The sequence below is a fragment of the Armigeres subalbatus genome, chromosome 2 (assembly GCF_024139115.2).
Source record: "Armigeres subalbatus isolate Guangzhou_Male chromosome 2, GZ_Asu_2, whole genome shotgun sequence".
Classification (NCBI taxonomy): domain Eukaryota; kingdom Metazoa; phylum Arthropoda; class Insecta; order Diptera; family Culicidae; genus Armigeres; species Armigeres subalbatus.
Window position 1 is genome coordinate 447,835,808 of NC_085140.1, and position 27,025 is coordinate 447,862,832.

A 27,025-nucleotide genomic window follows, 5' to 3' on the forward strand; every position below is an offset into this window, starting at 1 on the left:
CATTCCAAACGATTCTGCTGACATATAAACGATGATGAAACGTCAACATCAGTGAAATTTTATTTCGCCGTGTTTACCTCTGAGTTATTCTCATTTTGTTGAAGTTTAGTTGTTTTGATCGATGTGTGGCAGTGGTACGGAGTGCAAATCGTTAGGATTAATGAAATGGAATTAAATAACAGCATTTATGGAATGGAATTCAATTACATCGAATGGAGTGAAGTAAGTAGGAATTAAATCCATATTATCGCTGAGATACAGTGGGTTTTGACCAACGCGCTGAAGTGAAAATTATATACGTACAAAGCACATCCGTATACGATTTTCCTGGCACCACTTATGTGGATATACGATATTTGCGATTCAATCAGATAAACCGGATATTGTTTATATCGTTTTAGGACTTTTTTTTAGGTATTACATACGATAGTAATCATATTTGGGCTATCTTTATAAGTAATCATATACGAGTGCGATAAAAAACTGCAGCATATGCGATCAAATATCTATTTAAATATACGATCAGTGGTTGACTGGGTGGTTATTGGTTATGGAACTGTGTTTTTTCACAGTTAATCTTTTTAATGTTAGAGTCACTTCTACTTATTGGCATTACATCCCCACACTGCGAGAGAGCCGCCTCGTAGCTTAGTGTTCATTAAGCTCTTCCACATTTATGCGAGGTTTCTAAGCCAAGCTACCATTTTTGCATTCGTATATCATGAGGCTAACACGATGATACTTTCATGCCCAGGGAAATCGAGACCTAAACCGGCACAGGGAATCGAACCCAGCCACCCTCAGCACGGCCTTGCTTTGTAGCCGCGCATTTAATACCGCACGGCTAAGCAGGGCCCTTCTGTTCATGTATGGTCTGGTCACGAATAATAAATTCGACAGTTCTATTCTTATCAGTTCTAATATTGCCATATTTGTTGCAGTTGATGTACTTCAAAAAGACCAATCCGCACTCTGTTGAAAACTGTTCATGTCACACGTCGCATTGTATCTGCAGTTAACAACGTAGTCACGGAACTAAAGTTTTCAAAATATGCTTCATGCTCTTCGCCGTCCATTAAACCTATAATGGCTCTGTTAATAGAAACTCTTATTAATGCAAAAAATATTCATCATGTATTTGAGTGAAACTGATCTCTATTTTGCTTCCTGCATTTCATATCATGATAATATTAATTTTTTTGATTATTTTCTGTTACGACCATGACATGAGCATAAGAAGGATAACCGTAATACTCGCTACTCTGCGATCGGCTTAAAAAAAATAAGTGAACAGCCGTCTAAGACGTCTTAGATGGTTGAATACTTTTAACTAAAAAGAGCTTAAAATATTTTTTCTAAGTAAACAGGCTTACTGCTATCGTGCTGTGTGCAAACCGATTTACTTGATACTTGATGGGTTGCAGCTCCTTCTCGATGAGCCTTCACCGAAGGGAGTATATCCGCTTTCAGGTCCTCTTCAACTGCAAAAAGTTATCTGAGTTTGTATGATCCTGAGCTTACGATTTTTTACGGACGATACAGACCCATTTTTTTTTCAACTGATTTTATTTGCTAATTATCTAATACATGCATTTATCTCTTAGACTAGGTGTTCCGTGTTTTCTTAACACTATCATCCTTATTAGCTTTGTTACATTTTTTGTTGTTATTAATACATTTCAATTGCCTCTGTCAGCTAGGATTTTTCCTCAGGTTAAATTGAACCATGTAGGAATTACAATGTTTTAAACTTGAACTAAACTTAACCTAATTTATACTACGGATATAAGGAGCCTTTAATGTGATTTTTGAAAGTTTTTGATCTAGCAGAAGTCCCAAATATTTAGCTTGCAACCCCATTCATAGGGACGATATGTCTGTTAGAAGGTTTCAAATAAGAAGCTCTCGGCTTATGTGGGAATATTATAAGCTGAGTTTTGGAAGAATTTCTGGGGAAGTTTTCCATTTTTGCAAGTAAGTGGAGAAAATATCCAAACTTTTTTGCAATCTACTACAAATGACACGAAGGCTTCGCCCTTGAGCCCCAGTATGCTGCCTTGGGGAACACCAGCTCTTTCAGGTAATCTATCAGATTTAAAATTTTGATAGTTGACCTGCAGTGAGCGATCTGATAAATAATTTTGGATCAGTTTAATAATGTACAGAGGAAAATTGAAATTCATCAATTTTACAATCAAATCTTCATGCCAAACACTGTCAAATGCTTTCTCTATATCAAGAAGAGCAACTCCAGTCGAATATCCTTCAGATTTGTTGAATCGAATTAAATTCGTAACTCCTAATAACTGATGGGTGGTTGAATACCCATGGCAAAACCAAATTGCTCATCAGCAAAAATAGAATTGTCATTAATATGAACCATCATTCTATTTCAAATAATCTTTTCAAACAGTTTGCTTATTGAAGAAAGCAAACTGATTGGGCGATAACTAGAAGCCTCAGCTGGATTTTTGTACGGCTTCAAAATTGGAACAACTTTGGCGTTTTCCATTTATCTGGGAAGTATGCCAATTAAAAAAATGGGTTAAATAAATTAACCAAAATAGATAAAGAGCTCTCAGGAAGTTTTTTGATAAGTATGTAGAAAATACCATCATCACCCGGGGCTTTCATATTTTTAAATTTTCTAGTAATAGATCTCACTTCATCCAAATTAGTTCCCAACGAAGGGTCAAAAACATTCTCTTGATTGAGAATGTCTTCGAAGCTCCGTGTAACCTGATCTTCAATTGGACTAGTGAGACCTAGACTAAAATTATGGGCACTCTCGAACTGCTGAGCAAGTTTTTGAGCCTTTTCGCCATTTGTTAATAAAATTTTATTTCCCTCTTTAAGCGCTGGAATTGGCTTTTGAGGTTTTTTAAGAATTTTCGTTAATTTCCAAAAGGGTTTCGAACTGGGATCCAAATACGAGACATTATTCTCAAAATTGGTATTTCTCAGAATAGCAAAACGTTTTTTAATTTCATTTTGCATATCTAGCCAAATAACGCGTGATCGCGATTTCTTTGGTGTTGCCTTCGCCTCATATTTTTGAGACGGATCAGTAGCTGAAGATCGTTGTCAATGGTAATGGAGTTGAATTTAATTTCACATTTAGGAATTGCAATGCCTCTGGCTTCGACAATTAAATTTGTCAAAGATACGAAAGCATTATCAATATCATTTTAAATACCGAGACATAAAAATTCCTATCGATATACGTTTTATATAAATCCCAATTTGCTCTGTGGTAATTAAAAGTAGAGCTGATTGGATTATTTATGGCTTCTTGTGAGATTTCAAAAGCTACAGTAATGTGATAAGAGCCAAAGTCAGCATGAGTTACCAATTGGCCACACAGCTGTCTTCAATCCGTTAAAACTAAATCAATTGTAGAAGGATTTCGACTGGAAGAAAAACAAGTAGGTCCATTGGGATGTTGAATAGCATAATATCCCGCAGAACTTCAAATGAAATTTTACCATTGGAATTGCTTTGAGCATTATTTTATGAACAGGGTTTGGCATTGAAGTCACCAATTATGAACAATTTGGATTTGTTGCGAGTTAGACTTAGACGTTAAGAAAATTATTTTGAGCTTTTTAGTGGAATGTCTTCACTTGTCATAAGACGAGTTTGTACAATCGCAATTAAGTGGTGGAATTCAATGGGATTGTACAAACTCGTCTGATGACAAGGGAAATTTCTTTGCTTCCCATTGCATTGGAAAGGCAAGGAGGCAGTAATAAAAGAGAATTGTCCAAAATTCGTAAAAAAAAACGACGATCATGAAATTTTATTTCAACTTTGACAGAGAAATTATAACAAAATTATTACAAGTTTTGTTATTTGTAGCACATATTGATACAATTGTGATAAATTTTTGTTATCTCATTGCTAAAGCCAGAAAACTCGACCACAGATATCACAATTGGCAGAATCCTTTGCTTTTTCGTATGGGTCGAATTACCTGGGCTAGAGGTAGATTCGATTTATCTCTTAGACTGAGATTAGATCAAGCAAAAAAGCCTGCTTTGAGGGTCTGTGTCAAAGTGCCAACGTGAATCCATGGGGTGACGCCTATAGGGTCGTAATGGCCAAGACACGTGGGGCGATGGCCGCTACAGAGCGGTCTCCAGAGATGCTGGAGAGGATCATCACGGGACTCTTCCCACGTCACGACCCAAGTCCCTGGCCTCCCTTTGTGGAGCTGCCTGGGGTCAGGGTGGCCGACGAGGGAAGAGTAACTGTGGCAGAACTTGCGGGGATTGCACAGTCCCTTAGTGTAGGTAAGGCGCCAGGACCGGATGGTATTCCGAACCTGGCCATCAAAGCGGCCATTGCTGAGGTTCCCGAGATGTTCAGATCTGTCATGCAGAGATGCCTGGACGAGAAAGTCTTCCCTGAAGCATGGAAAAGGCAAAGCTTGGTCCTATTGCCAAAGGCGGAAAACCACCGGGGGATCCGTCGGCATATATAGACCAATATGCCTGCTTGATACGGCGGGAAGGTACTCGAGAAGATCATCCTCAACAGGTTGTTGTTGATACGCACGGAGGGTGCGGATGGTCTATCGAGTAACCAGTTTGGCTTCCGAAAGGGTAAGTCGACCGTAGACGCTATCTTGTCGGTTACCAAATCCGCGGAGATAGCTATCCAGCGTAAGAGGAGGGGAGTTCGCTATTGTGCAGTAGTGACTCTCGACGTGAGGAATGCTTTCAATAGTGTCAGTTGGGCAGCTATTGCAGATGCGCTCCTGCGTCTTGGAATTCCCGAGTACCTGTACAAGATTCTCGGAAGCTACTTCCAGAATCGAGTACTGGTATACGACACGGAGGCGGGTCGGAAGTGCGTTGACATAACCTCAGGGGTTCCGCAAGGTTCCATACTGGGTCCGGTGTTATGGAACGTCATGTACGACGGTGTCTTGAGGTTGAAGTTCCCGGTGGGCGTGGTAATCGTCGGCTTCGCTGACGATATTACGCCGGAGGTCTACGGCGAATCGATCGAAGAGGTGGAGTTGACTGCAGCCCACTCAATCGCAATTGTGGAGGAGTGGATGAGTTCCAGGAAGTTAGAATTGGCTCACCACAAGAATGAGGTGGTTGTTGTTAACAACCGAAAGTCGGAGCAACAAGCGGTGATAAGGGAAGGCAACTGCACGGTCACCTCTGAACGCTCCATCAAACTCTTGGGGGTAATGATCGACGATAAGCTCACCTTTTTTGGTAGCCACGTCAACTACGCCTGCAAGCGTGCCTCCACAGCTATAGTGGCATTGTCCCGGATGATGTCCAATAGCTCTGCGGTTTATGCCAGCAAGCGCAAGCTTCTGGCTAGCGTTGCTCTGACCATACTGAGGTATGGGGGGCCAGCTTGGAACACGGACCTGCGTATTAACTGCTACAGAACGAAGTTAGAAAGTACGTATAGGCTTATGTGCCTAAGAGTTGCGAGCGCGTACCGTACCGTGTCGCACAATGCACTTTGCGTCATCACCGGTAAGATGCCTATTGACATCGTTATCGGTGAAGACATAGAGTGCTTGAAATGCGCGGCACGGGAGGCATCCGTAGGACTGTCAGGTTGGCCTCAATGGTCAAATGGCATCGTACATGGGACAGTTCCACTAAGGGTAGATGGACACATTGGTTGATACCGGAGATAGGTACGTGGGTCAAGCGGCGCCATGGGGAAATCAATTTCCACCTTACCCAGGTCTTTACAGGCCATGGTTGCTTCAGACAGTACCTACACCAGTTCGGACACTCGGCCTCGCCCGAGTGTTTGGTGTGCGCAGGTTTAGAGGAAACGGCAGAACACGTGTTGTTCGTGTGCTCACGTTTTCGCGCAATGCGTGACCACATGCTTGCCACATGTGGTCTGGACACTACCCCGGACAACCTAGTTTGGAGGATGTGTAAAGATGAAGTTGGCTGGAACGCCGTTTTATCGGCTATCGCCCAAATCGTCTCGGAGCTACACAGAAGGTGGCGCGTGGACTCAAGGATGGCTAGTTCAGGCGCAAATAAGAGGTGGTCCAAGGGATCGGAGTCGGCTTCATGGGTCATACCGATGGTCATGCTCTGTGGTCGAACTCGATTGTTTTATCGAACAAGTGGCCGCGCGAAGAATAACATGGTATCATCGCTTTCGGGGCGTCGGTCAACCGGGCGGGTTCCGAGCCCGAGGACGTAAAGGAGTCCTCGTCAAAGCTGGGGCAGGCGTAGGCACCGCCGTCGTCATTCTTGATACCAGTCGTGCAGAGGGAAGCAGGCGCGAAGTCGAACCTTCCCGCCTTCCGAGGACATAGGGCGTGGTAAGGCCACATGGAAAGCCGGCAATGCTCTTGCACGATTCCATGGCGTTCTTCTTAAAAAAAAAAAACGAGTCACGATGTTCGGTGCTGCAAGGACACGCAGCTAACCTCGAGGGTGCGTTGTGCACTGGCCCCCCTTTGAAGCATTACTTTCTGGTTGTACCGAAGGGACTATGGGCTTGGCGGCAATGGAAACGGTTTAGCGGGTCGGAGATGTAGTCCTGCCTCCCTCATTTGCTGTTGGAGGTGGTCCCTAACCCCGCACTTCCTGGACAACCCAGGATGTCTGTTGCCCCTTTCCCCCTCCACTGCTTAGTAAGAAAAAAAAAACACGCACACACACACCAATCTCAAAGTAGAAGGGAGCAATTGAAAGTAATGACGAATAAAACTGAAAGACATCGCAAGTGAGCGACAAGTATGGACATTTACCTTAATAGAAAATGGAAGTATGCAGAGGACCATCTGAGAACAATTTTGATTGAAATCGCTGTTATTTTGCCTAACGTCCACCCAGGATCGGCTTGGCTGATAGCATGGGAACTGTCATACCAAGACTTCAGGAAACGCTTTTTGAACTGCTTTTAGAATCTTTTTTCGGACTTTTTCGGCTGGCTCATCTCTCAACAAAGTAAGTGAACGAAAACCATAAAAAAGTGTGAGATGTTATGTTATTAGTGTTGCTTATTAAGAATGCTATCTATGTCGTTTTGCATTTCCCATTGATCGACTTTCAATCATTTTGTTTTTTCGAAACATTAAGAATCATTCAAAGTCTTTCTGAATAATTCTGAATATTTCAAAGTCATTCACTGTAAAAAACGCGAAATCATCCACTGTAAAACTTCTTCTTACTCTTATTCGCAATTTTTTTTTCTTTATATTCATGAAAAAAGGATTTGGCATGGGAAATCAATAATCCCACACCAGTGCTCTTTTCGCATTTGTCTCATTTTTCTTAAGACGATTTTTTCTTAGCCTTCTAATGCTTAAAACCGGCATTAATAGGGTACTTTAACTATTGTTTGTTATTTTCAATTGTTCAGAATTGGAAAAGTTTTTAATATTGTCCGCGATACATTGCCCGCATCCCTTTGAAGAGTGAAATATTTGTAGTTTAGTATTTTTCCTCAACTAACTTAATACAATAGAAGGTTATGGTGGTGAATTATTCACTCTAAAATATTTCTAATTTCTTACAAGGAAAATGAAAATTAAGCCCATAAATTTTGAATTTTCCACAGCTCTTTATCACAAGGCTTTTTGATATATCTCATTTTGCAAGCGCGTTTGTATCGTTTTCTCGCCGGAATGATCTGATCAGCCTACGTAAGCAGGCAGGCTGTTCAAGTTTTTTTTCTTCTGCCCAATAAAGGAATTTTCTGAAGGAACTTACCTATTTTCACACATCAGATGAACGGATAACAATCACACTTTTTTTTGCTTTACTGTTGGGTACATTTTCCACTGCGACCAGTTGATTGATCTATTGTGTACAATCACACTATGTTAGCTAACATTATTTCATAATGTTCATTAGTATAAAGACACGATTTACTAAAGCTTTTTTGGATTATACTGGGGCACTCATTGCCGAATAGCGGTGTGCGATTTCGATTCATAAGTAGCAGCAAGAGAAAATCGAAAATCAAAATATTCCTAACGATAACCCGACGAAAATAACTCGTTTACATTGACATTTGCTCATATAATAATTCGACAATAAAGGATCAGGATCGCTTATTCCATTCGAAAAACTTTGAAGATCATTTCATGCGGATAGTTCTTCTATTTTTTTTAATCATAATTCAGACAATTCGCTTGCAAAAAATAATTCATCTCTGGGTTGAGAAAAACGTTTTTGTTTTACTCGGGAAGCTGCAACACGTGAGAGTTTTGAGAGGAATCACATTTGATTTTTTTTTGTATCTTGTTGACGGAGTCCAATTCTTCGTTAATTTCACAGGGTCAGATTCGTGAAAGTACTTTTGAAAAATATTCAGAATTTTCCAAGAAGGTGGTCTAGTAGCTGAAAAGTTACGACTGTTCGCATTGACAAGCGAATGGTCATAGGTTCGATGATGTTCCACCGTATCAGTAAAGGGCTGCATGAAAGGACCCGGTGGTATATTGGAATTGCTTGTACATAAACCACCAGGAAAGAAAATCTTGTGCTATACACCATCATTCGAGGTTAATGCTTAAATTCTAGCATTCATTTTTGAGCATTAAAATGCGGAAAATACACCTTCACATATTAATAAATTAAGTACATTGCGAGAGTTGTGCTCTTATAAATCCTTTGTAAATAATATATTTTTTAACTCAAAACAGTAGTAGTATCGGGACTGCCTTCCGTGTAAATAATTTTTGAACTCAAAATTCGAAAATCCGTGTAGAAAAAGTTTTATGATTTCTCAAATCATGGAAAATGGAGCAACTTTGCAAAACTTTTGTAGGATTTTTTACAAACATCAAAAAACCTTGTCCAAATCCGTGTAGTTTGTAGTTTAAGATAAAATCAAAAATATTGTGAGTCATCTAGCATTCAAAATTTCGTCATTCATGTTTAAACATCATAAAAATTTGAAATCTGAATCATTGCAAAATGAATAGCTAACATAGGCTAACATTGGCTAAGTTCTATAAGTTACAAATCATGCATCAAAATGTACGTTTTTCTACGATGATTGATCGCATACCAGATTCTAAAAAAACCAAATACCTTCAGATTCGCTAAAGATCTATCATTCATTTGAAACTACGGCACAATTCGGATCTTATATCATGTAATCGGGATTGGGGCATACCAACATATTATTGGTTATACGATAGAAATCATTAGAATTCAACCTCCTGACAATGTTTAAATACTATTGGAACCAGATTAGTAACGAAATTCAGAAGTGATTCACCTTATTCGCTATGTTCACTTATGATTCACGAAATATCAGTGTAGCTTCTAGGAAATCCCAAGTGGATTACAAATGACCCATTGAAAGCAAATGTCGTGTAATGAGGGACACGCCTTCAAAAATGTTAACACAGTAAACGTGTATGTAGCTCACAAGGCGAATGACCCTTAGTGGAGGGTTTCTTAGAAGAGGGAGCATTAAAATCCAACACGTAAAACACGTGCCACACCCGTAGCTTTTATTTTCACTTCCGTCGCCCATAATCAATCGTACACAGCTCTAAACCAAGGTGATGCTGTAGATCCATGACCGGTAGGACTCGACGCGGGTATATCCAGCTGGGAACAGATAGCCACAGCTCTGGGTGATCATCGAAGCTACTCCGGTAACCGTTTGGACGCCGTTGACTTCCGTAATGAAACCGGCTCCAATGTCTCCGTTGCAGATGTTCGCATATCCGGACGCATCTTCGGCGCAGAAGTGCAGTGGAAGCGTGATCTGGTAGTACTGTTGGCAACGGGCGTTAGTGGTCACACGCTGATAGGCACGCATCAGATACGAGGGTCGAACCGTTGCTGTGGAAGAGTATGGGAAGATACGAATTAAAATGGCTGTGAAACATACCAACAATGGATACTTACCAGCAACATCGGTAAATCCGAATCCAACAACTGAGCCTTGTTCGTTCTCAAATGGATATCCAAGTTGCTGGTTCAGCGGGGGGAGAGCGATCGGTGCTACGGAAGAAGTGATCACCAAGGACACGGGCAGGGTGATGACTCCGATGTCGTTCGCGCGGGTAGCGGAGTTGAACGATGGGTGGGACGTTGCCGTGTTTGAGGTGACGGTGCCCAGTTGACTGAGGATGTTGCTTCCCACTCCAACATCCCATCGGATGAATCTGTCGAATTCGGTATTTTGAGTAATGCGTTAATTGAACCGTAATTCCAAATTACCCTAAAATGTTGAGGGCTGCAGTGAGAATGTGCCGGTCGCTGATAATCGTACCACCGCCGAAATATCCGTAGCCGTCGGCCCTGGTGTACACGATGTAGGCATTGTACGGTTGATGAGCGGCTGTTTGTCCATTGATGATGCGTGGGGTACGATCGGGTGCCGCCTAGATATGAATAAGAATCGTTAAGAAGCTCTTTACTCTCAATTCTGTTTTTCACCTACCCGAGCGCCCAGAACGCACAGGATGACTGATAATAAGGTTAATTGCTTCATCGAATCGAGTCGAACACCGCCGCCGCAGAGATTGTTTCAGGTGAGGCCCTAAGAAGTGAGTCCGCTTTTATACCTCGGTGTCGCGCAGTTTCATTCATCACATTTCGCTTGACATGTTATCGTTATCAAAACATGAACTTTTTTTTTTCACTTCCACCGAAATCGCTTCCACACCTACGCTGCAGATGTTGCGTAACTTCGTGGCCCATATGGGCTGACTGTTGAGTCAAGTCTGGGGTTTCACCGGGACCATCGACGGCGGATGCCAGCACCGATCGACATGATGATTGACTTATCACTACTGACTGTGAGCTTGTGTGTTTGTTCCGAAACTAACTCTTTATCTTTGTTTAGGATTCCCAACTTTCTTCTGTGGTTATTAAATTGTGTTGTAGGTATCTTATTTGAAAACTGTGAAGACAGCGCGCTCAGGATTGCAGCTGGAGGCACAATTTCCTCATCTTCATAACATTTCAGTGAAATACGAATATCTGGTGGTACGCGAGATACAAAAGGACGACCGGCTAGTGAGTTTGAGTGTCCACTCAGGCACATTTTTAAAGCTGTCATTATGTGAGGTGCCTTCCATGAATCACGAACCACTGTGTCTGTAATGTTGTATATCCCTTATAAATGTTTCAAATTTTCTAAACACAAAACAATCTAACCAGAATTAGTGAGTGAAAGCAATAAAAAAAATCAAAGTTACGTAGCTTGTGAACGTTGTGTATTGGACATAAAGATTGTGTTCTATGCATTTTTGGCAAACTGATAAAATATTTGAAGAAAAAAGATCGCCTGATTGATTATCTGACAGAAATAATATTTTGATTGCAGTGCAGCCCGACCCAAAAGCCATATTGTCTGCAATTGTATGACAAAGACACAAAGAAGGTCGTTTAGCAATCACAGATAAAAATATGTTGTAGTTTTAAATGTATGGATTTTTATGCACTTATTTGGAGCAAGCAAATAAATGCAATCCGCGGTCTGTAAAATCAATGAAATAATTTCGAATGTTTATTTGTTTGCTGGGAATGGCTGCGTTTTTACACGTTGTTGAATTTCTGATACTTTTTGCTGTGATATCTTTATCAACAAATATCGTCATTGGGTTGGTATGAGAAAACAAAGAAAAATATTATTTGCTTCAAAATTTTCAAACTTAATGACTGGGAGTGTCATTCACCGACAGAATGGAGGAATTTACTGACTTGTTTGCTTATGGCATCAGCGGTGATGTATAACAAATGTAAAAGCGTGAAAGTCAGAATACGCGAGGGATACAAGGATACAAGATCAAAATTGATTAGAACTCATAAAGGTCAATTACAAAACGTAAAGATAATCTTCATCGCCGATCATAAGTAAATGAATTATCATATCCAACGTTGAACAAAATATTGAGACAATCCGTGGAATCGTAGTGACGTGTTTTTTTTACTCTAAAGTTTCTGCTGATTGAAGAGTAAGCTACGCCACGCGGGAAGCCGTTGCGCTAAACTGAAAGCATGCTGGATTTATCTCTGTTGCAGTTGATAAAATCGTAATTGCTTAAGATAGAAATCAAGCTCAGAACTCACTGTGTAGGTTTTTGTCCTGTCAAAAACCATTGAGCAAACCTAATAATCCGGAGGAATTCCCTACTATTGAGTGTAGTTTATAATACAATGGACATCGAAATTACCATCAGGATGCTTTCGATAACATCCTCAATCAAGTAGGTTATTAGTAAGCTGTAATCTAGTTAATCCTATACAATTTTGTCAGTCGCAATAAATCAAAATTTGAATTAACACTGAAAATAAATAACACAGAAATGTGTCTGTTAAACGCAAATAGATAAATAAATAAATAAATAAATAATAGAGTGATAGCTACAGAGTTATAAAGTTGGCATGTAATTTATTGACGTATTTATCTTAACAAGCATGAATATTAATGCCATTGATTTTAATATGTGAACTATATACAGATTTCCGGTTTTATGAAGAATGTAACGCTGTGAAAAATTCTCCGGCGCAAGCTTCGTTTTGTGTGAATCTATGTTGATGATTTTCAGCGTGAATCATCAATTGAGTACCTACATTAAAGTGACCTGATTTCTAGTAGGCCAATTCGGGACACATTAGTGTAAATTCGGTTTCACTTCAAATTTTCGATAACTTTCCTATTTCGAATCTTCAAAAATTACATATAAATAAAATAATTAAGTTGCTGCCAAGAAATGCGCCATAATTGCAAAGTGCATTGATCCTTAGAAGAAATGATGCAAGTGCATCAAAACAATTGAAAAACATTTCTGTCTCGATTCATTCGATGTTCAAAGCTGCAGAAAAAAGAACGGAGCTTTTGAGTATCAACAGTTTAAAAACACGAATCTACTACTGGGAAAATGCATGGGTATGGGACCCGTATCAAGCAACAATGATTGAAAGATTTGAATCGGTGCAACAAAAATTCATAAAATTCGTTCTACGTTTTCTGCCCTGGAATGACCCATCGCACCTTCCACCGTATGCAGCCAGATGTCAACTGATTGGCATCGAAACTCTGAGACAGCGTAGGAGAAACGCGAAAGCGACTTTTGTTGCCAAAGTTCTGGTTGGAGAAGCGGATGCCCCCAATATTTTGGCGCTAATGGACATCAATGTGCCTGCGTATACGTTCCGTTCTAGTGCCTTCTTCCGTTTGCCTCGACGACACCATGACTGCGACCTGAATCGATCCAATCGACCAATTCGATCAATGATGATCGTATTCAACGAGACGTTTTCGAATTTTGACTTCGATTGACAAAGTGATCGTAGAATTTAGGTTTTTAGAGTTAAGATTCATTAAGACAAACATACAATGTCGGATGATCATTATAACAACAATATACAATAAACAATTTCAGATTCTAGAGCTGTCTCAGAAAATTCCGATTCACATTATTCACGGTGTGTTTGTCCGAAGAGGCTTATTTTCAAAAAATCAGTAACACTCACTACACGAAAGTATAGGTTTTCCTTTTTCACGTATGTGCATTTTGAAAATGTTCTATCTGGGGTCATTTTTCTATACATTTTTGAGGGGGTTAAATCGGCTATCATTTGAGATTTCTATGGAATTTGCACCAAAAATAGTGAAAAAAAATTGTTCTAGATCCCCTGATAGAACGTTTTAGTTCACCCACTATATGAAAGAGGAGAGCATCTTTTTTCACGTGGAGGGTGTTTCAGAGATACTGATTTTTGAAAATAATGTTTCCTATAGAGACACCGTGATTGTGACGACCTTAACTTGTCAGAATATCTCCAGATAACTTTTAATTCCGTAGATCATACATTCTCTAAATCCTCCAGGTAAGGATATGCGGTGTTTAAAAAAAAAATTATTTCGTTTCGTATTGTAAAAATTCAAAATGTTCGCCAGCAAAAACTAGGTTATAAATAAATTAAACGGAATTCCGCGATATTTCAAAACAAATTTATATCAATGATATGGAAATGCTAATATCATCTTCCAAACTTGGACGTACATGTTCATGATAGAATTAGAGGCGAAAGTATAGAATTGATAGTTCCGTTAAGATACGGCAGGCATGAAGAATGCTTCCACACTGATATTCTTCCCTCACCCTTCATACGGGAGCTTGGCAGAAGGAAGGTCGTGTGATATGTGCCATCACAAATATTGCCCTCCGCTCGCTTTCAAATCCACTTCTATAAGGCATTCTTCATGCCTGTTGTATCCTAACGGAACTATCAAATCTATACTTTCGCCTCTAATTCTATCATGAACATGTACGTCCAAGTTTGGAAGATGATATTAGTATTTCCATATCATTGTAAATCGTTTAACTTCACGTAGAAGTAACACACACGAAATCATAAATTTAGTAAATTTATATCAATACAAAACTTTATCTAATCGGCTGCGCCGCTGATTAAAACCGTAAAGATTGTTCATTTTTTACCCCCATCCTAAGGGATATATTGCACTCCCAAAAGTTGTCTGAAATTTTCGTGAAGCTTTCCCATTCAAATTACATACTTTGATGACTTTTGGAACCTTACGAGGCTCTTAAAAGGAAGCCCCTGAGCCTCTTGAAAGTAGGCTTCGGAGGCTCTTGAAAGTATGCTACCGAATCTCTTGAAGAGAGGCTTCCGAGTCTTTTATAATGAGGTTTCCGAGGCTCTTAGGAAGAAGGCTTCTGACCATTCTTCAAGGACGCTTTTGAGCCTCTTAAAAGGCTATTGAAAGAAGGCTTGCGAGCCGTTCAATAGAAGGTTCGGAGCCACTTGAAAGGAGGCTTCCGAACCTTTTGAAAGAAGGCTTCCGAGTCTCTTGAAAGGAGACTTCCAAGTATCTTTAAAAGAGACTTTCAAGTCCCTGGAAAGGAGACTTCCAAATCTCCTGAAAAGGGACTTCCGAACCTCATGAGCCTCTTGAAAGGAGGCTTCCGAACCTCTTGAAAGGAGGCTTCCGAGCCTCTTGAAAAGAGGCTTCCGAGCCTCTTGAAAAGAGGCTTCCGAGCCTCTTGAAAGGAGGCTTCCGAGCCTCTTGAAAGGAGGCTTCCGAGCCTCTTGGAAGGAGGCTTCTGTACCTCTTGGAAGGAGGCTTCCTGAGCCTCTTGAAAGGAGGCTTCCTGAGCCTCTTGAAGGGAGAGGCTCTGAGCCTCTTGAAAGGAGGCTTCTGAGCCTCTTGAAAGGAGGCTCTGAGCCTCTTGAAAGGAGGCTTCTGAGGCCTCTTGAAAGGAGGCTTGAGCCTCTTGAAAGGAGGCCCTGAGCCTCTTGAAAGGAGGCTTCCGGGCCTCTTGAAAGGAGGCTTCCGAGCCTCTTGAAAGAAGGCTTCCGAGCCTCTTAAAAGCAGGCTTCCCCACCTTTTGAAAGGCTTCCCAGCCTCTTGAAGGAAGGATTCCCAGCCTTTTGAAAGGAGGCTTCTGAGCTTCTTGAAAGGAGATTTCCAAGCCTTTTGAAAGGAGGCTTCCGCGCCTCTTGAAAGGAGTCTCCAAGCATTTTGAAAGGAGGTTGTCTCTTGGAAGGAGGCTTCCGAACCTTTTGAAAGAAGGCTTCCGAGCCTTTTGAAAGGAGGCTGCTGAGCCTCTTGAAAGGAGGCTGCCGAGCCTCTTGAAAGGAGGCTCTGAGCCTCTTGAAAGGAGGCTTCTGAGCCTCTTGAAAGGAGGCTTCTGAGCCTCTTGAAAGGAGGCTTCCTGAGCCTCTTGAAAGGAGGCTTCTGAGCCTCTTGAAAGGAGGCTCTGAGCCTCTTGAAAGGAGGCTTCTGAGCCTCTTGAAAGGAGGCTTCTGAGCCTCTTGTAAGGAGGCTCTGAGCCTCTTGAAGGAGGCTTCTGAGCCTCTTGAAGGAGGCTTCCTGAGCCTCTTGAAAGGAGGCTTCTGAGCCTCTTGTAAGGAGGCTTCTGAGCCTCTTGAAAGGAGGCTTCCTGAGCCTCTTGAAAGGAGGCCTTGAGCCTCTTGAAAGGAGGCTTCTGAGCCTCTTGAAAGGAGGCTCTGAGCCTCTTGAAAGGAGGCTTCCTGAGCCTCTTGAAAGGAGGCTTCTGAGCCTCTTGAAAGGAGGCTTCTGAGCCTCTTGAAAGGAGGCTCTGAGCCTCTTGAAAGGAGGCTTCTGAGCCTCTTGAAAGGAGGCTTCTGAGCCTCTTGAAAGGAGGCTTCCAAGCCTCTTGAAAGGAGGCTTCAAGCCTCTTGAAAGGAGGCTCTGAGCCTCTTGAAAGGAGGCTTCTGAGCCTCTTGAAAGGAGGCTTCCTGAGCTCTTGAAAGGAGGCCTGAGGCCTCTTGAAAGGAGGCTTCTGAGCCTCTTGAAAGGAGGCTTCTGAGCCTCTTGAAAGGAGGCTTCCGAGCCTCTTGAAAGGAGGCTTCCGAGCCTCTTGAAAGGAGGCTTCCTGAGCCTCTTGAAAGGAGGCTCTGAGCCTCTTGAAAGGAGGCTTCTGAGCCTCTTGAAAGGAGGCTTCTGAGCCTCTTGAAAGGAGGCTTCCTGAGCCTCTTGAAAGGAGGCTGGAGCCTCTTGAAAGGAGGCTTCCTGAGCCTCTTGAAAGGAGGCTTCCTGAGCCTCTTGAAAGGAGGCTTCCGGAGCCTCTTGAAAGGAGGCTTCTGAGCCTCTTGAAAGGAGGCTTCTGAGCCTCTTGAAAGGAGGCTCTGAGCTCTTGAAAGGAGGCTTCTGAGCCTCTTGAAAGGAGGCTTCCTGAGCCTCTTGAAAGGAGGCTCTGAGCCTCTTGAAAGGAGGCTTGAGCCTCTTGAAAGGAGGCTTGAGCCTCTTGAAAGGAGGCTTCTGAGCCTCTTGAAAGGAGGCTTCCTGAGCCTCTTGAAAGGAGGCTTCCGAGCCTCTTGAAAGGAGGCTCTGAGCCTCTTGAAAGGAGGCTTCTGAGCCTCTTGAAAGGAGGCTTCTGAGCCTCTTGAAAGGAGGCCTGAGCCTCTTGAAAGGAGGCTTCTGAGCCTCTTGAAAGGAGGCCTGAGCCTCTTGAAAGGAGGCTTCCTGAGCCTCTTGAAAGGAGGCTTCCTGAGCCTCTTGAAAGGGAGGCTTCCTGAGCTCTTGAAGGAGGCTTCCGAGCCTCTTGAAAGGAGGCTTCTGAGCCTCTTGAAAGGAGGCTCTGAGCCTCTTGAAAGGAGGCTTCCGAGCCTCTTGAAAGGAGGCTCTGAGCCTCTTGAAAAGAGGCTTCTGAGTCTCTTGAAAGGAGGCTTCCGAGCCTCTTGAAAGGAGGCTTCCGAGCCTCTTGAAAGGAGGCTTCCGAGCCTCTTGAAAGGAGGCTTCCGAGCCTCTTGAAAGGAGGCTTCTGAGCCTCTTGAAAGGAGGCTTTAGAGCCTCTTGAAAGGAGGCTTCTGAGCTTGGAAGGAGGCTTTTGAGCCTCTTGAAAGGAGGCTTCTGAGATTTTCGAAAGGATGCTTCCGAGCCTCTAGAAAGGAGGCTTCCGAGCCTCTTGAAAGGAGGCTCTGAGCCTCTTGGAAAGGAGGCTCTGAGCCTCTTGAAAGGAGGCTTCCGAGCCTCTTGAAAGGAGGCTTCCGAGCTCTTGAAAGGAGGCTTCCTGAGCCTCTTGAAGGAGGCTTTGAGCCTCTTGGAAAGGAGGCTCTGAGGCCTCTTGAAAGGAGGCTTCCTGAGCTCTCTTGAAAGGAGGCTCTGAGCCTCTTGAAAGGAGGCTTCTGAGCCTCTTGAAAGGAGGCTTCTGAGCCTCTTGAAAGGAGGCTTCTGAGCCTCTTGAAAGGGAGGCTGCTGAGGCCCTCTTGAAAGGAGGCTCTGATCCTCTTGAAGGAGGCTTCCGAGCCTCTTGAAAGGAGGCTTCCGAGCCTCTTGAAAGGAGGCTTCCGAGCCTCTTGAAAGGAGGCTTCCAGGCCTCTTGAAAGGAGGCTTCCGAGCCTCTTGAAAGGAGGCTTCCGAGCCTCTTGAAAGGAGGCTTCCGAGCCTCTTGAAAGGAGGCTTCCGAGCCTCTTGAAAGGAGGCTTCCGAGCCTCTTGAAAGGACCCCAGGTTGAGAACGCCTGATTTAAAATAATATTGTGAAGATATTTTTTTCAATTTGTTGATATTTAACACTATGGGTCAGCGAGCTTTCTTCCTTTCGCTCAAAAACCCCGCCTCTTTTAACGTCCATGCTTCATGTCCTACATGCAATACGTCTTTTCACTTCACGGGAAACGTCATTGTCGCATGTCACAAGCGTTCTAAGGTAAACAAATTCCTCAACAACTTCAAGCACATCCCCATCAAGCACTAACTCAGCACTATTACGTTTTCCTCTATCTCTACCTGGCACCATGTACTTTGGTAGAGTTAATGGTTAAGCCTATCCTCGCCGTCTCCCTCTTCAGTGGGACAAAAGCCTCCACTACTGTTCTGCGATCTAATCCAATGAGGTCGATGTCGTCCGCAAAGCCCAGGAGCATATGCGACCGTGTGGTGATAGTGCCATTCCTCTGCACGCCAGATCTTTTAATAGCGCCTCATCATTGAACAATAAATTCGAAAGTGCATCACCCTGCTTCAATCCGCCTCAGGTCACAAACGAGTTTGACACTTCGTCTGCGCTCCGAATACTTTAGTTCGAGCCATCCAGCGTTGCACGTATCAGCTTAATCAATTTCACCCGAAAACCATGTTCGGACATTATCTGCCACAGCTCATTTCTCTTCACTGAATCGTACGCTGCTTTGAAATCAATGAACAGATGGTGAGTCTGCAAGTTGTACTCCCGGAATTTATCAAGGATCATCCGCAGGCTCAATATCTGATCCGTCGTTGATCGGCTCTCACGGAAACCTGCCTGGTATTCGCCGACGAAGAACTCCTCAAGCGGTCTCAGTCTGTTGAACAGGATCTGATAACAGGATAATTGGCACACACTACCCGACTAGAAGAGCATAACAAAAATTGAACACAAATTTAACATATTGTGATATTTATAACTTATTTTGATACAATTTTGTTCTCAGTAGCCATTATCTTTCAAATGTTGTAACAGGATTATATCATAATATGATTTGAAAAATGCTTAACACCGAATTGCCCAACAGTAGGCAATTAAAATAGATGTAGCAAAGTCTCCCAGCCATAGGTATCACAACGCTGATATAATTTGAGAAGATTGCCTTTTTGTTGTTAATTTCATGTTCTCGAAAAATATTCTTGTTCAGACAAAAACAAAAAAATATGATTGTTGATCACAATCTGGAGACCTATCACGACCTGTAAAAATTCCAACTGCACAGAAACAATATATTTTGTATCTGATTCTGTTATAAATTTCGAACAGGATATGTTATTTTTATGATAAAATTGTAACAAAATTTGATAGTTTTTTGTTTCCAATAGTGCAGTTTTTGATAGAAATTTAGATATTTTAACAACATCCTGCACCATGTTTCTAACAAATTTTGTTATAAAAATTTAGTATAACATAATAACATAGTATGATATAATTTTGATATGACCTTCTAGTCGGGTAGCCTGTGCCCTTTCTATAGATTGGGCACATGAAGCCATCCAACCAGCTTGCAGGCAGTTCTTCATCCTCCCATATTTTCTAGATAATGTGGTGGATTGATTGATGCAGCTGCTCTCTTCCGTGTTTGAGAAGCTCGGTTGGGATCTCGTCCTTCCCAGCAGCTTTACTGTTTTTCAGCTCGTTAAGAGCCTTCTTAACCTCGTCCTGCGTTGGTGGTTCCACAGCTTGACCGTCGCCGATTATGTCCATCCTGCTCCTTAATACACCTTCATTTTCATCGTTCAACAATTCTTCGAAGTACTCCTTCCACCTGGCTGCCACCATAGTCTTTTTTTGTTAATTATTTGTTTATTAAGGCTCAGACGTTTCCTCAAACTTTACGGAGCCGAATACAGTTAAAATGAAATTATTTATTAATCTTGCGTGAACTCTTCCTTGGCGGAGCACGCTTGGTGGATCCTGACGAAGCGAATTGAGCTCGACGCTGGCTTTCCTCTAGCTTCCGTGTCTTTTCCTTCATAACTACCTTGAAGTCGTTTACCAGCTGCGAACAGTTGGGAATTCCGAATGTCCTTTGGATGTATTCGTCATCGATATCTGGTGCCTGCTTTTCTGGCATCTCTTCTTCTATCTGACTTTTTTCCTCTACTTGATGATCAACAATAATTTCTTCCTCAAATTCCACGATTTCGTCTTCCGCCAAATCCACTTCCACAGTTTCTGACTTTTTTTTTCAGGTGCGAGTCCCTCCTTGGCACTCGGACGATGATCAGTCGCCTAATGGGGAACAGACGGGTTCCGGTTTTTCCTCAAAGGGCAGATGTTTTGACGATGTCCTGTCGCTTGGCATAAGAAACCGTCATGGAAAACTTTTATGCTTCGGCAGTTAACTTTGATTGACGGAGGCACTTCCTTCTCCATTTCCATGTACACGCCTCTAACACCAGTGCAGACATGGTCCAATCCCAGGTTAGGAGGAAACTTTTCGCGAATGGTACGATGCACTTTTCCGTACTGGTTGAGAACCGCTGAAAGTGCGTTGTCTGATACCTCCGGTGGCAGATCAAACACTCGAAGGTAACGAGTATTACCTCCCGGTACCATCATACACACCTCTACACCTCTACACCTCTTTTACCACTAACGTATTTGAATTTCCAAGGCTCCGCATTTTTTTCGAAGAGATTCTAACATCACAGCCTCCGAAGTAAATTTGATGCAGTTGCTTCGGTTTTCTGTCAGCTTGTAGATAGCTTCCACATGCGACACATCACATTCCAATTGCTTTACGAACTCAGCAATTTCTACCCATGAGGGTCGAGGTGAATCGATCGAGAAACGGAATTCGACCGTATTAATAAACACCTCACTCATGACGATCCGTTTCACTTTTGCTTGTGCACAGTAGAAAAGCAAACGACCCGACGGTGCGCCTACTGACTGGTGCAAAACAAAGATAACAGGCAAACTATTGAAAAGCAAAACTAATTCCGACCGGTTCCGAGCAACTGAGCCACCATAGTCTTATCTGTCAGCAAGTTCGCCTCTCGGTCGTTGCACATGGCAGGCACTGGCGCAGTCTTATGCCGCGCGCTATTGACATTTGTGTAAAACCTCCTCATATCGTTTCTATCCATGTTACCCTGCGCTTCAGCTATCACACTCTCTTCGTGTTGCCTTTTTCTTCTGCGGTGGATTCGTTTCTCTTCTGCCTTTGCTACCTGTGAGCAAGTGTCTGCACTAGGATGTTGCCAGGTGTGTTATTGGATATTCTAACGTGCGAAGTAGGTACTGCTGATTGCCATCCCTCTAGCAGCAATAAAGGTCACAAGTCATTATCGTTGATAGCGGAATAGAGGCTTCCGTACCAATGACAAGGCGAAAGAAACTTTCTCTTCCGATCTGTCCATTTGCATCCCCGATGACAGTTTTTACATCGTGTGTTGGGCACTCTCCGTAGGCCTTATCAAGGCTCTCATAGAACTCATCATTCACGTCATTAGGCTTATCGTTCGTTGGGGCATAGATGTTGATCAGGCTATAGTTGAAGAATTTGCCTTTCATTCTCAACACGCAAATGCGGTCGCTTATCGGCTTCCAACGGATAACACGCTTCATCTTTCGAATCATCATGAAGCCAACTCCTCGTTCTGCTCTGTCAGTAGATGTGGTACTTGAATGAAGTGTTCGTTATGGGATCCACCGCCCGGAATTCACGTTCTCCAATTCTGGGCCACCGTATTTCCTGGATTGCTGCCACACTCACGCCGACTTTCTGCAGCTCACGAGCCAGGAGCCCAACACGTGCGGGCTCATTCAAAGTTCTCGCATTCCAAGATCCGACTTTCCAATCGTTGTGCTTTATTCGTTGCCGGGTCTGTTGCCGTTGAATCAATCCGTTTGCTCTACTTTTGCTTTTCTTGGCAACTGTGGAATCTTCGGCAGGCTACCTTATCAGGGTTGCGCTACCTACCTCGCGTTGAAGGAACTGCCTTCTCGATGCTGACACGATGCAACATGGCGTGCACAGTTTAGTTTAGAGTCCCTCGCTGGCACTCGGACGAAGATCAATCTTCCCTAAGAATGGAGAATAGACGATGTTGTGAGCCGCTCCTGACATGGAGAACAGACGCTCCGGAGAGGAGCGAACCCCCCTCCCTTCCCTGTCAGAATACGACCATAGTTCCCACCGGGGTTGGCTACCCGATCTTCCCTAAGGTTGCTCGTATCCCGGCCAGCAGCGTCACGAGGAGGTAGGGAAAAAAGTTGCTGGGTAAAAGGGCTAATGACCGCGAAATGGGGCCTGTTTTATATCTTCAGGTACGCGAATTACTAATGGGACGCTTTACCCAGAATTTGCTGTGTTTAGCATCTGCGTTCTCTTTGAATAATTTAGGATTTATAGGAACATGTTGCAAGGATTTTGGTAGTAAATTAAAGCCACAAAATAAAAAAAACACGACACGTAAAAACAGAATTCTATGTCTTCCACTTATGGAACCCGCCGAATATGTTATAAGACGTGAACTTCGCTACTTGAAGCACAATTATTTTATATTGGAAATCAAAAAGAAAACACCCCAATTTATAGAAATCCGTAGCATACAAACAGCTTTCATAGCCTTAACAGTAATCAACTTTCAAAAACAATTTTGTTTCCATTCTCGATAGTCGTCCCACAGCAGGACTCAATTTCCCTATGCGCAGTCACACTTTTACATGTTCTTCATAATTGGAACAACCTTTTTTATCCGCTACACATCCCAACCACACTGGACTCAAAATAAAGAGGGAAACATGCATTAGAAACTCATCCGCTGACTTCGTATTCCCACGGATCTGCTTACAAATTTTTACCACATTTTCCAATCTTCTTCCGAACGGCAACGTTTTAATTTTCACTCGTTTTTTTTTCTCGTTCTTCTCATCCACAGGACTTCATCCGGGCTTGCAGAAGCACACCCTCGCTAGCGGCAACGGGGGCGTAGGAGGAGCCCAGGCAGGAATCAGCGCCGGCAGCGGAAGTACCCCACACGATGGCAACAGCTGCCCAGGGAGTCCGCAGCATAATGGGACGGCGATAATAACGCAGATCCCCAAAGGAGGCAGCAGGTAAATATCGGCTCGCTCGGTTTTGTCGCTTTTTGTTATGATGGGTCTGGTCCTGGTCTACGGCTGCTCTATTGCTTCGGTTAGGTATTTCTGTCTCTCAGATGTGCGGCGGGGGATCGCAACAGAAGGATGATGAAAATTATGATGCTACTGGTGCCGCCGCACTTACTGACTGGCTTTTTTGTTTGGATACGATGGTTATAAACAGCAAACATGTGTCTGTATGGAGTATGGAGAAGAGGCGCACTTTTCATTGCTTTTGGGACATGGATGGGTTGGTGGGGTCGCTTCGTCCGTCGGTCGATGCCGGTGGCTGTGTGTTTGTCATCCAAAATGGTCTTCTCGTGAATCGAGTAAAATGCGTTTGTGGGGAGCATCACATTTTTTTTCGTAGAGGTTTTGCAAGACCAATTTCGAATTCACGGCAGCGCAGCAGGTTTCATTGCATGCTTTCGGTGGTAGCACAAAAATAAGGGAGTTTTTTCTTGTAGAAACGCGAGTTGCTACACCACACGACGGCGAAGGCCTTTTCTATGGCACATCTGATTAAACGACGGTGTCCCCAAGGACACGTTGATAGGAATTTATGGTTTCATGTGCCAGATTTGGGTGGAAAAATGATGGGGGTAACTTGTGAAACTTGTTGAAAGAACGTGATCGAAATCATTAAAGTGAGGAACCGCTTCACTCTTTATATTGCCGAATACTTGAGCCGTTCTACACATTGTACCAAATTCAGGTTTCAACCATAACGTACAGTTGTTTTATTAAAAAAAATCAAACAACTAGATGGCTTTAAATAAAAATAGCTAATACGGTGATATGTTCATGAACTTGATTAATTCTTTCATCATGATTTCGCCACAATAATGAACAACACCTTCCCATTCCTGTGATGAATTAGAATAGCCCTGAATAGCCCATTCACAAATCAGAATGAGCAATTTACTCCAAAAAACATACAAAAACCAGACCAATAAATCAACCGGTGACTAGCAAAATATTTCTATTAACATGCTTTATGGCTTTTTCTCTGGTTTCCCGGAGCAGCACCCCCGCTAGATTCTATTCCGTCATACATTTCGGTGTGTTTACTCTCGTTCCAGCCTCCGACCACCGCAGACGACATGCAAGATTCCGGCCAGTCCCTATGCGACCCAAACCATCGGGACCAACCACATCAATAACAACAACAACAGCAGCAACAGCAACCACAACAACAACGTCACCCTAATCCCGAACGGAAATGTTACCAACATTCCCAACCCAACCCAGAAGCAATCGATGCTGGAAAAACTGAAACTATTCAACAGCAAAGAGAAACAGGACAAAACCTCCAAATCGACCATTTCCAAGCGGACCAGCTCGAGCAGTGGCTTTTCCTCGGCTCGAAGCGAACGGAGTGACTCGAGTTTGAGTCTGAACGAAGGTCCCCCGGGGAAACCCGCCAAGGAATGCAATGTGGGTAAAAAATCCGACACTGCCAACAGTAGTGCCAAAGTTAAATCATCGAAACTCATCTCATCCAAGTCGAGCTCGAAGGATGCGTCCGGAGCGAAGACTTCCGCGGTGGGGAAACTGGGCGGGGACAAGAGCAAAGTGGGTAAGGATCAGCCCCACGATACGCACATTCCGATCACGGCTCCGAAGGCGCACAAAATTCCGACGGCGGCGGCCATGACGACTGCAGCCAACGCCAGCGGAGGCCAGCCGAAGACCGAATCGAAACTGAAACCTGCCTCTGTGGGAGGTACGGGCAGCAAAAAACTCGATGCAAAATCCGAAAGTAAAACTAGTTTGTTGCTGCATCAGCAGCAATTGCACCAGCCACAGTCACAATTGCAACCTCCGAAAACGATGGCCGCTCCACCGTCAGTCAATACTGGGATTCCGAAACCGATGGCCGCTGTGAAGGGAACGAGCAAACCGTCGCAGCCACAGCTAGTCCTTCAGGAGCACAAATCAAAGGATGAACTTTCGAAGCTGGATCGTGCTCTGGCTGGTTTCGGGAGCCACCAGAACGGCCTGATCTCGCCTCAGCATTTGCCTAATAACATATCAAACAACAATAGTGATCGGTTGAATGTGGTGAATACAATCAGTGTCGGTGGTAACAACAACATCATGGGAAGTCCTTTGAAACTCCCCTCCCAGCAGCAAATCCCCAGCTGCATGAGTGACAGCATGCATTCAAATTCGACACAGGGCGCGTCCATCGGTCAACACTCCAACTCCAGCGAGTCCAGCAGTGTCGTTTATCGCCCCAGTGGATCGGAAAGTGGCTCCGAGCTTATCTCGAATCTCAGCTCCCCTCACAAGTCTTCGCCCTCGTTCCTATTCAACGATGTCAATTTGAACAACAATAACAACAACAAGTTCAACACCGTGCCATCAAAGATCCTAAACACTGCCCAGCACCAGAATGGGACCATCTACGAGCAGGAGGAGAAGCAAATCACCGTGGTCCCAATGAGACCCCTGCTCCGCGGGTACAACAGTCACGTCACCCTGCCGACTCGGGGTGCCCGCGGCCATCACTACATATCGGAGTACTGCGAGGACCTGGGCGGCCAGGGCTATTGCAGCGATGGGGACGCCCTGCGAAAAATCCCCGCACGCTACTCGGACTCGATGGAGAACGGGTACCTGTCGGAGGGCGGTGGCGGTGGAAGCAGCATGATGACACGCCAGCAGTACATCAGCTCCTTGCGGAATCGAACGCCGCTGCCCACGACGATCGAGGAACGGTGAGTAATATTTGAAAATAAAAATCATAAAAAAAAGTTGCTGTTTTCATGTGACCCGAAACCGCTGTCGGTCGAGGGTACAGCTCGTATTATTATTGAAGCGGATAATTTATGTTTGGGTAAATGGCGAGGGCCGAGGTGCGTGCGTGGGATTTGTACGGTCGTAATTCGCTATGGGCAAGGAAGATTCAAAAGGCGCGGGGAGATGTCTCGCCGTGGTGACAGTTATTTCTGTTGGTGGATTGTCTGGTGTTTGGGATGTGGGGCGTCGTCTGTTGGGTAATAATATGTGGAATAAAGGAGATGCCGATGGAAGGGGGGCCAGTCCGAAAGACATGCCGAGGAATTAATTCATGGGATTAAGAGGTCGAGCATTGCTGGGGATGGCAATTGCTCGGAGATTTGTTGTGTGCGATGATTTATTGGAGGGGTCATTCGTTGCGGAATTAATTTAGGGAGAATTGTATTTGAAATCAATTCATTTGCTGACGATTTGAAAAAAAAAACTGGAATGGAAGTGATAATACTTGATCTGCCCATGATCGCATAGCTGACGTATAAGTCAAAATTTCCAGAAGTTTTTTTTTGCGGATGAGGATTCTTTTTACGGTTATATGTACATATGGGAACAAACAAATGGACTTGATGATCCTTCTTATCCAATCCACTAATAATTTTGCAATTTGCTTAGTTGCGGAAATCATTGTTAGACAACACCGCGGAATTGAGTAGGTGGCAATGGTCCTTCAATAAAGAATTACTCCAAGAGAATAAAATTGCTATGCTGCCCATGATTTCATGGTTGACGTAACAACTATTCAAAATATCGAATTGAAATTTCTATGCGTAAAGTAATTCAACCACGGTAACATCGATAAGTTGCATATTTCTAGCCACATTTGAGTGTTCTTGAGTTGCAATGTTTTAAGTTTGCGACGTTGATCCTTAAAACATCCCACATACCTACATGTCTATGATACCATGGCCGTTGAATGAAAATGAAATAAAACATTAGAAGGCCTGAAGACCAATGTTAGAACTGTTTTTGAACTGCATTGAATGAAGAGAAGATCAAACAATGTTCTCTGATTGACTTTCATCATCCGTAATTTAAAAATACGGAGTCCCATGGAAAGCTTTAAATATTTCACGCAAAAAAATTATGTGTATGAAATTTTTCAAACGAAGGAATCAAAGTAAAAGCAAATACCAAATATGAAATTTATTTTAAAAAATAAAGCAATAATTATCAAAAACTTATGAAAAAA

The 27,025-nt window shown here is 43.2% G+C and overlaps 2 protein-coding genes across 2 annotated transcripts in view; one reads left to right on the top strand and one right to left on the bottom strand.

Moving 5' to 3' along the window:
• The window catches only part of LOC134218160 (protein sickie-like), a 66,906-nt gene extending 40,472 nt beyond the window's left edge, over window positions 1-26,434 (top strand). The window contains exons 4-5 of the mRNA XM_062697056.1: window positions 22,833-23,010; window positions 24,117-26,434. Of these exons, the coding sequence (XP_062553040.1) occupies window positions 22,833-23,010; window positions 24,117-25,761 (1,823 nt within the window). The 3' untranslated portion in view covers window positions 25,762-26,434. The remainder of the gene's footprint in view (window positions 1-22,832; window positions 23,011-24,116) is intronic.
• Window positions 9,450-10,527, bottom strand: LOC134218159 (chymotrypsin-like protease CTRL-1). Its single transcript, XM_062697055.1, has 4 exons — window positions 10,417-10,527; window positions 10,194-10,357; window positions 9,879-10,138; window positions 9,450-9,812 (listed from the first exon to the last, which is right to left on the bottom strand). Exons 1-4 carry the CDS (start codon window positions 10,465-10,467, stop codon window positions 9,517-9,519), a joined length of 771 nt encoding a protein of 256 aa, XP_062553039.1. The 5' UTR covers window positions 10,468-10,527; the 3' UTR covers window positions 9,450-9,516.
• Window positions 26,435-27,025: the final 591 nt, after the last annotated feature.